Source organism: Bombus huntii, chromosome 11 (genome assembly GCF_024542735.1).
Source record: "Bombus huntii isolate Logan2020A chromosome 11, iyBomHunt1.1, whole genome shotgun sequence".
Classification (NCBI taxonomy): domain Eukaryota; kingdom Metazoa; phylum Arthropoda; class Insecta; order Hymenoptera; family Apidae; genus Bombus; species Bombus huntii.
This window is the reverse complement of record NC_066248.1, coordinates 5,671,110-5,684,291: the sequence shown is the minus strand read 5'-3', so window position 1 is coordinate 5,684,291 and position 13,182 is coordinate 5,671,110. Positions and strand designations below refer to the sequence as shown.

The 13,182-nt window shown below is 29.9% G+C and overlaps 4 protein-coding genes across 13 annotated transcripts in view; 1 reads left to right on the top strand and 3 right to left on the bottom strand.

Annotated features, from left to right (window-relative positions):
- Positions 1-7: 7 nt before the first annotated feature.
- Positions 8-4,910, bottom strand: LOC126871073 (RNA polymerase II-associated protein 1). The gene is made up of 8 exons (XM_050629462.1): positions 3,922-4,910; positions 3,215-3,830; positions 2,639-3,143; positions 2,396-2,565; positions 2,108-2,267; positions 1,746-2,025; positions 1,496-1,599; positions 8-1,414 (listed from the first exon to the last, which is right to left on the bottom strand). The coding sequence occupies exons 1-8, from the start codon at positions 4,393-4,395 to the stop codon at positions 79-81; spliced, it is 3,645 nt and encodes a 1,214-aa protein (XP_050485419.1). The 5' UTR covers positions 4,396-4,910; the 3' UTR covers positions 8-78.
- A 137-nt stretch (positions 4,911-5,047) lies between these two features.
- On the bottom strand, positions 5,048-7,017 carry LOC126871084 (26S proteasome non-ATPase regulatory subunit 13). The gene is made up of 5 exons (XM_050629487.1): positions 6,859-7,017; positions 6,661-6,774; positions 6,216-6,542; positions 5,791-6,123; positions 5,048-5,707 (listed from the first exon to the last, which is right to left on the bottom strand). Exons 1-5 carry the CDS (start codon positions 6,972-6,974, stop codon positions 5,440-5,442), a joined length of 1,158 nt encoding a protein of 385 aa, XP_050485444.1. The 5' UTR covers positions 6,975-7,017; the 3' UTR covers positions 5,048-5,439.
- Positions 7,018-7,453: 436 nt separating this feature from the next.
- On the top strand, positions 7,454-11,067 carry LOC126871075 (SID1 transmembrane family member 1-like). The gene is made up of 9 exons (XM_050629465.1): positions 7,454-8,171; positions 8,250-8,539; positions 8,618-8,768; positions 8,832-8,915; positions 9,004-9,318; positions 9,386-9,935; positions 10,005-10,270; positions 10,373-10,582; positions 10,662-11,067. The coding sequence occupies exons 1-9, from the start codon at positions 7,989-7,991 to the stop codon at positions 10,947-10,949; spliced, it is 2,337 nt and encodes a 778-aa protein (XP_050485422.1). The 5' UTR covers positions 7,454-7,988; the 3' UTR covers positions 10,950-11,067.
- The window catches only part of LOC126871070 (acetyl-CoA carboxylase), a 27,859-nt gene continuing 25,735 nt past the window's right edge, over positions 11,059-13,182 (bottom strand). For all 10 annotated transcript variants that reach the window (XM_050629443.1, XM_050629445.1, XM_050629446.1 and 7 more), the window contains 3 exons: positions 12,833-13,112; positions 12,474-12,754; positions 11,059-12,383 (listed from right to left, as the gene is read on the bottom strand). In XM_050629443.1, the coding sequence (XP_050485400.1) occupies positions 11,769-12,383; positions 12,474-12,754; positions 12,833-13,112 (1,176 nt within the window). In that variant the 3' untranslated portion in view covers positions 11,059-11,768. The remainder of the gene's footprint in view (positions 12,384-12,473; positions 12,755-12,832; positions 13,113-13,182) is intronic.

The window sequence follows — 13,182 nt, the reverse complement described above, 5'->3', positions numbered from 1 at the left end:
ATACATATTTCACAAATTATACATATATTTTCTGACTTTAAATTAATAATTTACTATAACATTAATTATAATAAAATTTTAAAATGTAGGTTGTTGATAATTTAACAAAAGAGTAGCCAAAACTTTATCGGGTATTTTTTCTAATTGGGTTCTCATTCGTACCGCTAATTTGTTTGATTGTTTTAAGTACATAGCAGAATGATGTAATGCAATTGTATAAGGAATAGGACACCAGCTTTGTTTAACAATTCCCCTAACAAGCGCTGTTATATAACTTTCTATTAAAGATGTATCTTCCTCAAGGGGATAAAGATATTCTTTTAACGGAATAACTAATTGTTCTAATGGTAATCTAACATATCGAAGCAAACCTACATGTTCCGACCATAACAATTTTCTATAATGAACATCGTGCCTTTGCGCAATTGGTACCAATAAGGTCATTGAAAAACCATAATCACCATAGGAAGTTGAACAAAAATGTTCACACATCGCAGTAAACAAATCGGTAAAAGAACTAAGTCCTGGCAAATCTATTGTAAAATTAAGCTTCTTGTAATTATCTTTTAATAAAGTTGTCACGGCTCTAGTAAGTAAAGCAGAAACATCGTTACTTAAATACAGCGTCTCGCACAGGTATATAAGTACCAATCTACTAAATCTCAAACTTTGTGACAATTTTTCAACCAAATCTGGTAGTACTAATTCTAAACTCAATACGGCTAAGATGACAGCTTTATCATCATCGTTACATGCATTATTATTTCTACATTTTGTATAAATATGTACAATAGGTAAATAAAGCCAATCTTTAGGCATTGCCGCTTGATCCCATTTACCGTCTAATTCTATATACCGTTCGTATAAACCAGATATATCACGACTTAAATTCAATTTAATATCTCCAATATTTGAATTCAGATTTAATTTCTCTAATTCATTCGTTACTATCTCCAAATTTAATTTTTCCTTTGCTAGTGAAACTCTAAGCATCTTCTTTACATCGGATGGACAATCGGCAGGTAAAGATGACACGAGTTTAATAGCAATTTTCCAAATAATGTCCATTGTTTTATTATCTAATTTATCCTTAACAAAAGTGGTTGCATTTACTATAGCAACTAAAAAAGACAATTCAGATCTTGTATACCATGATCTCTCTAAACACCAATCTGTTGTTTCTAATCTTCTCAAATACCTATAGACTTGTGGAAGACTAAGTACTGCCTGAATTTCTTCTATGAAAGAATGATCAATGAATACATTTAAAGCTGTTGCAAGAAAGGGCATACAAGATTGGTGAGATACAATATGTTGCACTTGTCCTTCATAGGTTAATACTCCCAGATGAGGCAAAGCAGAAGGCTCACGCTCAAGAGCTAAAGAACAATCGCTTAACAAATTTGAAGTAGAACTGCAAAAATTAAAACGTTGAAAATTATTATAACACAATATTAATATAATGTAATTTTAAAAATGTTTAGCATCTACTTACTTAAGTTTAGAAAATACTTGCGATCGAGATATGTTCAATGTTTTAATCGCAGTACTATCACTAACTGCTAATAACGTTTCTGCGATAAGTTTCGTATTTCCCCACTGCGAAAATAGTTTTTTATGTATAATATATTTTACGTTTAATATATGATTACAATTATTTTATATACATATATGGTTATTAAATATACGTATAATATAATATTTATTCATATATTTGTAGTATATTATACTTCAAATTAACATACCGTGAAATTACTTAAGGATAGTAGCTGTGTACTCCATTTGGACAGTAAGACCGATATATTTGCTTTTAGCGACGTCAAGCAACTTGCAACAGCAATTAAAGCTGCTGCATATTCACAAGATAATTCAGATGCGCTTTGAATATCGTGATTACTCAACAGAAGCTGCAACTGTGACACAAGAAATAATTGTGCTCCAGTTAAACTATCCATGGCTTCTTCATGCAATAACAATGTTCTCCACAAACGTAAATTTTCGATGATAAGATTATAACTTCCCTTCCTATTAAAAAATTATGATTTATATATGTTATATACATTACAAAATTTTTTCTTATTTGTATTAAATTATAATAAACAATTACCCTGCATCACAACTGGCGTATGATATAATGCGTTGCATAATTTTAAGACTATTTAATTTTTTGGCAACAGATTTTCCTCCATAACAAAGTAAGATACGACAGAATCTAACTGCAGCCACTACTGGTACACCATACACATTATTTAAATTATCTGTCATTGCTATAAATATAAAAAATATACTAATTCATTAGTATATACACATTATTTAAACATAAAATATATATATACACATATATATATTATAGTATCTCGCAAATTATAATATAGTATCACACAAATATACGAACCCAATGCATCTGTAGACAAAGGCATAAAATGCTCAATTATTGTTTCCAATAGATTTGGAGAATTTGTCATTTTTAAGACAGTAATGGGCGAATGTCTTACAAGTCTAATTAGAATTTCTAATGCACAAGTTACAGCAACAGGTGGTGGTCGTATTTTATTCAAAATGTAGCTATAAATAATTTCAATTATCTTTTTAATAAAAGTTTTCGTAGCATTTGCATAAATAGAATTATTAAAAGTACCTAATTCTTAATAGTATGTCAGTTCTTAATAAGGCAGCAATTGCATCTAGTTGCACTAATTCATGATCTTTTAAATTGCTTATATCATCGACATCAGTTTTTGGTGTTGCTAAAACAGGTTCTTTATAATTTCGGAAACCATATAGTCTGTCCAAACAGACTTCATCCGCTTCGCTATATAAGAAAGCTCTTAGTGCTTGTAAAGTTGCTGTGATCACAGCTACTGAGGTTTCATCCAAAGAAAATCTTAATAGTAATAGAAGATTTTTCTGACTTAATGCAGTCAATGGTGCAGGTTGTAATGCTTTATCATACCAGCCCTTGCGACTTTTTTCTATAATATTTGCTAATGTTGTAAGAGCTGTACAGCGTTGCTGTTGTGCCGATGAGCGACTCAGTTGCAATAATTCTTGTAAAGAATAACCAGGACGTTCGGGTTCCTCTCCATGATGATGAAGACCTTTTTCAATAGGTACATTGTCGTCTTTGTACGCTAATAATACACCTATTAAAAAAAGTTTATTTGTATATCTATAATAGATTCTCTCTTATATACATTAGCATTTGGATATTTACCATTAAAGTCAAAACGAGCATTGTATGGTTCATCTGGAATAGGTTCATCTTTCTTTTCAGGTATATTTTCCATCCATTTTAATTTTTCAGGCTCGAGAGAATCCATATGCACCCAACCCTTCTCTTTAGCTTGTTGCAACAATTCTTTTGAAGGTTTGGGTATATCTTGTTCTAATTCATCTATCTGCATTGGTACGACATCATTATTCTGGACTAAATCTTCATGATCTTTATTAGGAATTTCTTCTGCAACTAACTTTTTTGCATTTACAGATTTTTCATTTTGATCTTGAACTTTACCATTTGATGTTTTATTGTCTTCTGAAGCTTTATTTACTTTTTGTTTTTTATTCCTTCTATTTTTTAAAAATTGTATCAATTCTGGCTTTAAAGTCATCTCAAGTTTACTTTTTTCTTTAAGGATATCCTCTTGAGTCATTTGGCTTAATCGTTCCAAATTTTCTGTATGTATTTCATTTGCCCATGATCCTTCTACAATAACACTACTATCTGTATTACATAAAGGTTCAATCTTTTCAGATTTTTCTATTTTATTTCTAACAATGCTTTTAGGAGAAATGTCATGTAAAAATAAACTTCCATTCTTATCATTTTTCTGAAAAAGTAACAAAATTTAAACATTTGAATGTATTTTTCAAATATTTCCATTATATCTGTTATTACAATAAAAATATGTGATTACCAACCATGTATTTAGACACGAAGACTTCAGGAAAACCATTATTGGAACAAAGAAATTCCTTTTTATCAAATTCATACTCGCATGTATCATATTTCTTTTCAATGATATTTCCTAATATTATCGATGAAGATGCTATTTGCATATTATGAACAAAATTCTTCAATCCAGGGTTGAGATTTTTCCCAGCTTCTTCTTTAATCGCAGGATTTATAACATCACCACTACTTTGAGAAGTAGACACCCTGTCACGATTTCTTAATCTTTTTGATTCAGAAAATTTTGATCTTATTTTGTTAGAATTTGTTTGACTGTCAGTAGCTACAGCAGAACTAGTATTTAAAAATGTTTCAGATCTTCTTAAATTAATCACTTTGGCTGATGGTTGTTGCTTATTTCTTAAAAATTCTTCTTGCATACGAAACAATTCTTCTTCGCTATCACTTGGTTTAGGTCGTTTCATAACTGGACTGTCGTCCATTGTTTTAAAATTTATTTAAAACCTTAAAAGTTGTAATTTTTATATTAAATTATCAAGTATTTTTAGGTTATTCTAACCTAAATATCATCGATAATTTTATTAATTACAATATTTAATTGCTTAATATATCTTATATTGTGAATTTATTTCATCCTCATCTACAGGATTTTAAGAATTAATATATTTTAATAAAAAGTTCTTTTATTTTAGTTGGATAACCTAGAAACACGGAGTATAATAAACAAGTATTCACAGAATGATACGATACACAGTTATACACAGGTTAGGTTAGTATACACAGGTATACATATGTACATATAGCATATATTTTGTGAATTTTATTTTTCTCGCGAGATCTTTTGAACTTATATTTTTAGAAAGGAACACAAACTACAATGTAAAAGTAATATGTGTAAAAGTAATATAAATACTTACAATAGGGTTACAATTAAAATTATAGAAACTTTATTCTAAAAATATCTTAATGCTAAAACACCTGTTTCTATATACCTATTCTTTTCTTATGCTTTCATATAAATACATAATATGTATATTTCATGATTGTGTTGATGGATATGTAGGAGCAGTATACTACTGTAGAAAATTATTAATATCTAAAGAATATGTGAACAAGCAAGAGAAACGCTATAAATGTTAATATATGTTGTTATTATTAATATTTCAGTCATAGTACAAAGTCTCTGAGCACAAAAAGTTCAAATAATTATTCTATAGAAACATTAAAAATTGCATTAAATTGTTCTGTGTAGGATGTTAAGTTAAAAATAAATTTATATATCTTTTTAATTCGTTTGTAAACAGCATCATAATTTTATATTTGAGAAACTGTATCTTATACGTCCTTTTATATTAACTCACTGACTTATCACAATGAAATTAATCTTATACATAATTATTATGTATTTATATCAATTGTAGTAAATTACATTTTTTATTTTTAAAATGATGGTAAGCCAGTGAGTTAACAAAGATATGAAAATAAAACTTACAAACAAATCAATGACAAAAATGTTAAACCTAATATTAAAGTGTAAGTATCTCTGACGCTCGAGACTCTAATAAACGTTCCATTGAACTAACATCTTTACACCAGCCATCAAGTCGTTGAACCATTCCAGCTATTTGTGTACGATCTAATACGCGAGGCTGTACCCATGTCATGTTTACTGTTCCTGCCACTTGATCAATAGCACCACGAACTAAACCTTGAGCTAGAGCTTTCATTACTAATAATTCTACTTCACCGAGAGGCAAACGAGTTTCTTGAGAAATTTCCGCAAATGTTAATTGCCTATGACAAAAAAAGTTTATTTAATACAGATTGTTTTACATTATCTGGTTCCTTAGTACTTTTACAATAAGCAATATACAAACCTATTATTAGCTTGCCTTTTGAAAGTCATTTCCATGAGGCATAAAAGAGATATTTTTTGTCTCAACTTTAACTCTTGTGCAGCTAAATCAGCAACTTTGCTCCATTGTGGCTTTAATTTTTCAAGTGCAACAATGTCACCAGCATTGAAAGCTTGTAATAAATCAACTAACCAAGAGTTTGGAGTACCTTTCAAGGATTGTAAAACTGGATGAGCTAACAATTCTCCAAGATTATAGACTCCTTCACCTAAAAGTGCAGCCAATCCAAGGAAAAATGCATGCTGCTCCTGTTCTTGTCTACTTAGATTATTTAAATCAATACAACCCAAGTATCTGGAATATGAAAATAAGTTCAAATAACATGTATGGATTACTTTTGTCATAATGAAAATGACCATTGCTCCAGATTATAAGTATAATAGTACCTTAAAGCAGTACGATAATATTCAGCATGTTTCCCTTGAAGACGATAAAGGCGACTTGCTAATAAATAAAATCTACCATGAACTGTTGTAACACCATCAGCATTATCCAATATAGCCTCTACTTCCTCTATAATTTGTTTTGCTTGTTCTTGATTATTTAACTTTTCAAGCAAGATCTGTCCTGTGAGAACTTTACACAAAGCAACTGCCTCATTATTGCTTTTAACTTTAGATTCTGTTTTTTCCAAGAATTTAATTGCTTCTTGTTTATCTTGAAACTGTTGTATTACATATGCTAATATCTCTACCAATGATAAAGGATTTATCCTAAATAAAAATAGGAGAATAGTATTACAATACAATGATAATCTGAATTACTATGTAAGTGGAATAAGTAAGGTTATGAATTAATATTTCGAAAAAAATACGTATATAATATACTTACTTGTTTTCAAAAGTAGATAAAAAGTTTATGTATAACTGTACTAATTTATCTCCCTTCTGAAGCGCTGGATTTTTAACAAATGCTTCTAATTTAAGTGTCAATTGATGCCAAAGCCTGCAAGTCACCGGACGATGAAATTTAGGTAAACATTTTTCTATTGAAACATGCATGTAATGTAGAATATTTTACAAAATATACCTTTTATTGTATAATTCTTCGAGTTGCGCCCATTCTGTAGCCAATTCTTTGTCTGCAACATTTTGATTTTGACTTAAATATGTATTAACATCTTTTGGTGCCACGGATACCGCCATCTTTAATAACAATGACTAAAGCCGAATCAGTATAATGAATGAGGTTGTTCGTTGTTCAGCACTCATTCTGAGAAAGAATAATATAATATTTTATACAATATTTTATTAAAACTGTATGCATTTTATTTTATGATACTTAAAAATATATAATAAGATTTTTCATTGAAAAACATTTATAATTTGTTACAATAAACATGGAATTAAAATAAATACGACACATGAATATAAATTTATTATTTTTATGAAAGACGTAAAGTAATTAAAATGCTGTATGTTTTGTTAAAAATTCGAATTTATATACTTTTACTATTCTTTAGTTCACAGTGGCAAAATATAAAATTTATGTTGTAATTATTTATTTGAGTTCTTGTGAAGTATACTTGTATTATTTATAATTGTATACAAATAATTAAATCATTTTTACGTTGAATGATTAGACTTTTAATTTATAATACGTACCAGTACTGCATACTAAACTGTATTGAAAGTTTATGCAGCAGCAGCAATGCAATACAACCTTTAAGCTTATAATTTATTCAAACCAAATGTGAAAAATTATTGGAAAATTGATGAAATATAGTATCCAATGAAAATAATTAGTATTAAAGTAATTCAAATCACAGCGAAATATTAATTTTTTTAAATACAGATTCATTGATTTATTTGATACATAACATTCGATATAGAGTTCAAGAATCGTAACTATGGTTATCATACTTGTGTGATGTGAATTAAAACGAAGAGTGACATATTATGTATGTATTATAGCATCAATATTGTGAATGTAAATATGCGACAGATAGCTATGCAGAAGTATCTGCATGGCAAGTTATCTTTAAAAAATTATTTGTCAACGGAATTATGATTCACAATTCATGTTGACATAAAAAAAAAAACATACTTTTGTGTTGTTAGTTTTATAGTTTCAAGATAGTTAGAGTCGAATAAACTTACGTATGTAGCTTACGAAAATAGTGGTTGATATAATTACATACAAATATATAAATATTCAACATGTTGAGTATGAAGAGGATTTTAACCGTATTTGCTCTGTTATTATCATTTGATCTTCATCAAGTTATTCCTTTTCAAACTCTATCATTTTCTCCTATTGTTATTGTGGCAGAATATAAGAAAGAATATCAATATGTCATAAACACTACTGTTGAATATGTGTTTTTATATCCTGTTAATAATGTAAGTATGAATAATTTTATATATGTAAGTTAATGTCATGATATTTTACCATAGTTTTCATATATTATTTACTTGTAGGTAACTGCAAGAATAGTAGTTGAAAGTAATGCTACTACCGATCTACCTCTTATAGTGGTTGTTCGTCAAAAAAGAGAAATCCTATCATGGCAAATCCCCCTTGTAGTTCAAAGCGCATATTTTGATGATTTAGCATATAATAAAACAAGTCAAACTTTGTGTTCAACTAATTATAATCAAAGTAGACTAGAAGAGGAAGAAGAATTTATTACTGTTAGTTTGTCCACTGCTAATTATCAAAATATTTCATTTAAACTTAACATGACAAAACAGTATGATTTTTATATAAGGTATGTAATTATGTTTGGATCGTTATTGTAATGAAAAAGAAAAATTAGTAATTGTTTCATGTTTCCATTCTATGCCAGTCCTGGAGAAGAAAGAGTAGTAGAAATTTCACCATCCCAACCTATTTATTATGGTTATACTTTCCCAAGGCAAGCGGAAAGTTCTTCTGTGATCATTCGTGTTAGTTCCGATAGTGATATTTGTATGACAGTTTCAATACAAAATACAACAGTAAGTATAAGTTTTTATAATTTGTAAAATCGTATTATTATTAGTTCATATCTTCTTTTTTAGTGTCCTGTGTTTGATTTAGAGAGGAATATTCAATTTTCTGGTTATTGGCAAACTGTAAATCGACAAGGCGGTATAACTGTGCCAGTAAATATATTTTTGACTATAATATATTTTTTAAATATACCTTTTATGATAGATAACGAAATAAGATGTCTAATCTAATATCTTTTAGAAACAAGAATATCCATTGGGCTTTTTTGTGGTACTTGTAGTAAAAGGTGATGATACCGATTGTTATGGAGCTCCTAGTATGATTCCTGTACGGAATAAACGCATTAATTTAGCAATAAATGCTAGTATTACCAAACGAGATTATGTTATTGCTTCAGGAGTAGTAGTATTTATTATTTTTAGTTTCTGTATAGCCTATGTTGTAAGCATTGTGATATCAAAAATTAGAAGGGAAAGAAAAATTAAACAAGAGATATTACATCAAGAATCAGAGCAAATTCGTGAACCTATACCAAGCCCATCAACGGTAGAAGAGGTATTGCGATATACTAATTAAGAAATAAAAGAAATTTTTCTCATCACTTACATTAATTATGTTACAGTCTATTCCACACCGATCAATATCCATAGAAGATGATTCTTCACTGGATGAAGATGATATCGACTTAATGGAAGATGCTTTTTGTGATAAAGAAATAATACGAACAAAACTTGTGCTTTCCGTTTGCGATTTGGCTCGTAAAGATCCAAAGATTCTTAGACATAAATCTCGATTATATTTATATTATTTGATAACAGTTGCTATTTTTTATACTTTACCTGCGGTACAGCTGTTAATTACGTACCAACATGTACTACATGTTACTGGCAATCAAGATATGTGTTATTACAATTTTTTATGTGCTCATCCATTTTTATCACTGTCAGATCTCAATCATGTATTTTCAAATATCGGATACATCATGTTGGGTTTTCTATTTATATTTTTAACATCTTCTCGAGAACATGATGAATTTGAAAGAGAAAAAAATAAATGTTATGGCATACCACAACATTATGGATTATTTTATGCAATGGGCACTGCGCTCATTATGGAAGGAATACTCTCAGGAAGTTATCACGTGTGTCCAAATCGAAGTAACTTTCAATTCGGTAAGACAAAAATTAAATTTTATAAATTTTTTTATAGTATTAATGACAAATATTATATTATCTATTTAGATACGAGTTTTATGTACATCATAACAGTGCTATGTATGATCAAGATTTATCACAATCGTCATCCTGATATAAATGCCCGAGCATCAGTTACATTTGCAATGTTAGCATTCATCATCTTCATAGGATTGTTAGGAGTCTTATATGGTTCAATATACTTTTGGGTTCTGTTTACTATCGTACATTTGCTCACTTGCCTTTATATGACTATTCAAATTTACTACATGGGGCGATGGAAAGTTAGAACGTTATTGATAAGAGTAATACAGGTAATTTTAGGCATTTGGTATTTGAATCTAATATTTTTCATTTTACCTTGATTCAGTTACTTCTACTAGGCACAGTTTATCATTGATTTTATAATTTTCTAGATTAGTAAACATGATGCCCGTTCTGGAATTAGATATTTCTTTCGACCTTTATATATGGGACGTTTTATTATACTTATTGTAGGAAATTTGTGGAACGTTGCTCTCGCAGTACTTGGGAATATGCACAGCGAGAAAAATTTCGCAACGTTTCTGTTGGCTGTATTAATGTCTAATTTAATTTTATATACTTTTTTTTATATTGTTATGAAGGTATGTACATATACACGAATAATTATACTTATGTAGTTTGTCTACATATTATGAATTAATTTACTTTGTGATATTTCAGGTTTGTCACAAAGAACGAATTCTACTTCAACCAGCGATTTATATTGTGTTATCAATCGCGTTTTGGGGCGCCGCTTTATATTTTTTTATACACAATTCTATCTCGTGGGAGCTAACCCCAGCACAATCGCGCAATTATAATAAACCCTGCATACTCCTAAACTTTTTTGATAGTCATGACATTTGGCATTTTTTGTCTGCTTTAGCAATGTTTTTTTCATTTATGGTATTGCTTACTCTAGATGATGATCTAATTGATGTGCATCGAAGTCAGATTTCAGTCTTTTAAGGACAATGATACGAACGAAGAGAGTATCGAGAATTTTTATGTCTCAAACGATATGACTGCATGTAATATATGTACATTTGAACTTGGTATCAATGAATTAAAAATAGTATAAAATATATATATGTATAATTATTTAGCAACTATTTTGTATTAAATGTCTTATTTCTGTTAAACATTCAGGTTCATAAAATTTTTTATTATCTACCTCTTTATTCGCATTAAATTGTTCCTAAAGATCAAAGAATTTTTTATATTTCGTATCACACACGATTGGAAAAATAGTACTTCGTACTTTAAAAATTACCCATCGATCTGTTTTCCTTTTTTCGACGGAAATGGGAAATATCGATGTACACATTAGTCATTCGGTAAAAGTAAACGCAACGAACAAACTTTTTTCTAAAAAAAATACACATACATACATGCATATACATATAAATAAATAAACACATATGTATTACTTATTTATTTATTTATATATATGTATGTACGCATATGTGCAATATAATTTCTATATTCATGAATACACTCATTATAAACAAAGGGCACGTTTTGCCATGGTTTAGGAGACGGCAGTGATACTGTCTGACACTCGATAGCATCACCATTGAACTTGAATAAGACACGAGTTCGATTACTTTCTATCATCAAGTAACGCTATCGATAGAAACAATTATTAACTTTCCAAAAATTATACTACTCCCGTACAATTTGCTATTAACAAGAATAACGAGTATCTGTACAATTAATTCTAAGATGTAGAACTACATACACCAGGTACGCAGATAGACAAGAGATTTTTCTTAATTTAGAAAAACATTAGGACGAAGCACTTGAATCATTGTGGTGTTCCTGTGTGGTCGTTTCTATCTGTAATAAAGTTCTTTGCAATTCTGCACGTTCTGCTGGTTGTAATCTGTGCGCAATTTCTAAAATTGCATTTAATCTCACTTCTGGACAAGTTTCAAGGGCCTCTTTGACTCGAGAAACGATTGCGTCTTGTCTTACACAAGTGATGTTACGGGAAACAACACTATTTTCATCTTGACGTTGATTCTCCAACCAATTCGTTGCAGCTTCATCTTGATCCCACAGATAAGATTCTGTGGCACCTTTGTCTTCTATAAACCATCTACGCAACATTGCACCGACTTGTCTAACGTCCAAAGTGTGTTGGGTTGATAGAATTTCCTTCTTTATTTCATCCTCCAAAAGTCTTCTTCTAAGTCGCCAATAAAGCAGTCTGCGTGCTTTTTTCCATGGAATAATATCATGAATGGTATTTTTCTCAAACATTCTCTCTGGTGTATCATGAAGATCCGCGAAGTGAACTGCTACTTGCCGATACATAGGTTCTAAAAGTTGCTCTCTCTTACGAATTTGGCTTTCAATGTCTGTTCGTTCTTCAGCTGAATTTGCATTGGCTAGATTTTCCTAAAACAATGATTGATATCATAATGTGTCCCACACACGACCTATTTATAAAATGTAAAAGATTATAAGGAAACAAAATTAGTTTCTTACTTTAAGCTTCTGTATTACTGAATCAACCCTATGCATAGCTTTAATTATGTCTTTAGCTCTAAACTTGATTTCTACTATTCCACCAGGTTCTAAAACTCCACCTCTGCTTGTATTGTCAGCAAACATTTCCATGTAGCGAGGATTTATCGTTGGATCAACGACAGCCCAAGCACCACCTCTTAGTTCTCCATTTGGTGGAATATATACAAATATTGGTTTGGTATATTCTCGTAAGCCATCCACAATATAAGCACCGAATTTGATAATTTGCTCGTACATGTCTAGAAAAGATATAACGTTAGTAATTCATTCGATAGGTAAGAATGAAATTTTAGTAATTATTAAAAATCAATAAAAACCTTTCATTCCACCAGAAAATCCTCTCCAATTAGCAAAAATAAAAAGTGGAAGCTCTTCTTTTCCAAAGTCTTTGATAGCTTGAGCAGTTTTGTATGCACTGTCAGGGAACCATACTTGTCCTGCCTGAGATATCGTTTTAGCTTCTGAATCAAGATTAGCAGGATCAGCAGGTAAGTGCAACTCAACGGTTCTTGTTTCTACTGCAATAACACCGCAAGGTATTCCGCCTAATCTTGCTCGTCCAGTTACTACAGTTTGAGCCCAAGGCCTCATGATTTCCTGTAAGTAATATTAATAGTATAGAAATGTTCGAGTCATTTTATTAAACTAAATTAACATGTAATATTAA

Excerpts from the sequence above, each read along its gene's own strand:
- LOC126871073 (XM_050629462.1), bottom strand. The coding sequence starts at position 4,395 with ATGGACGACAGTCCAGTTATGAAACGACCTAAACCAAGTGATAGCGAA. Across the intron at positions 3,144-3,214 it reads TGCTCGTTTTGACTTTAATG|GTGTATTATTAGCGTACAAA; the intron begins GTAAATATCCAA and ends TTTTTTTAATAG. Across the intron at positions 2,026-2,107 it reads TACGCCAGTTGTGATGCAGG|GAAGGGAAGTTATAATCTTA; the intron begins GTAATTGTTTAT and ends ATTTTTTAATAG.
- LOC126871084 (XM_050629487.1), bottom strand. The coding sequence starts at position 6,974 with ATGGCGGTATCCGTGGCACCAAAAGATGTTAATACATATTTAAGTCAA. Across the intron at positions 6,775-6,858 it reads GAAGAATTATACAATAAAAG|GCTTTGGCATCAATTGACAC; the intron begins GTATATTTTGTA and ends GGTGACTTGCAG. Across the intron at positions 5,708-5,790 it reads AAAAGGCAAGCTAATAATAG|GCAATTAACATTTGCGGAAA; the intron begins GTTTGTATATTG and ends TTTTTGTCATAG.
- LOC126871075 (XM_050629465.1), top strand. The coding sequence starts at position 7,989 with ATGTTGAGTATGAAGAGGATTTTAACCGTATTTGCTCTGTTATTATCA. Across the intron at positions 8,172-8,249 it reads TTTTATATCCTGTTAATAAT|GTAACTGCAAGAATAGTAGT; the intron begins GTAAGTATGAAT and ends ATTTACTTGTAG. Across the intron at positions 10,271-10,372 it reads TATTGATAAGAGTAATACAG|ATTAGTAAACATGATGCCCG; the intron begins GTAATTTTAGGC and ends ATAATTTTCTAG.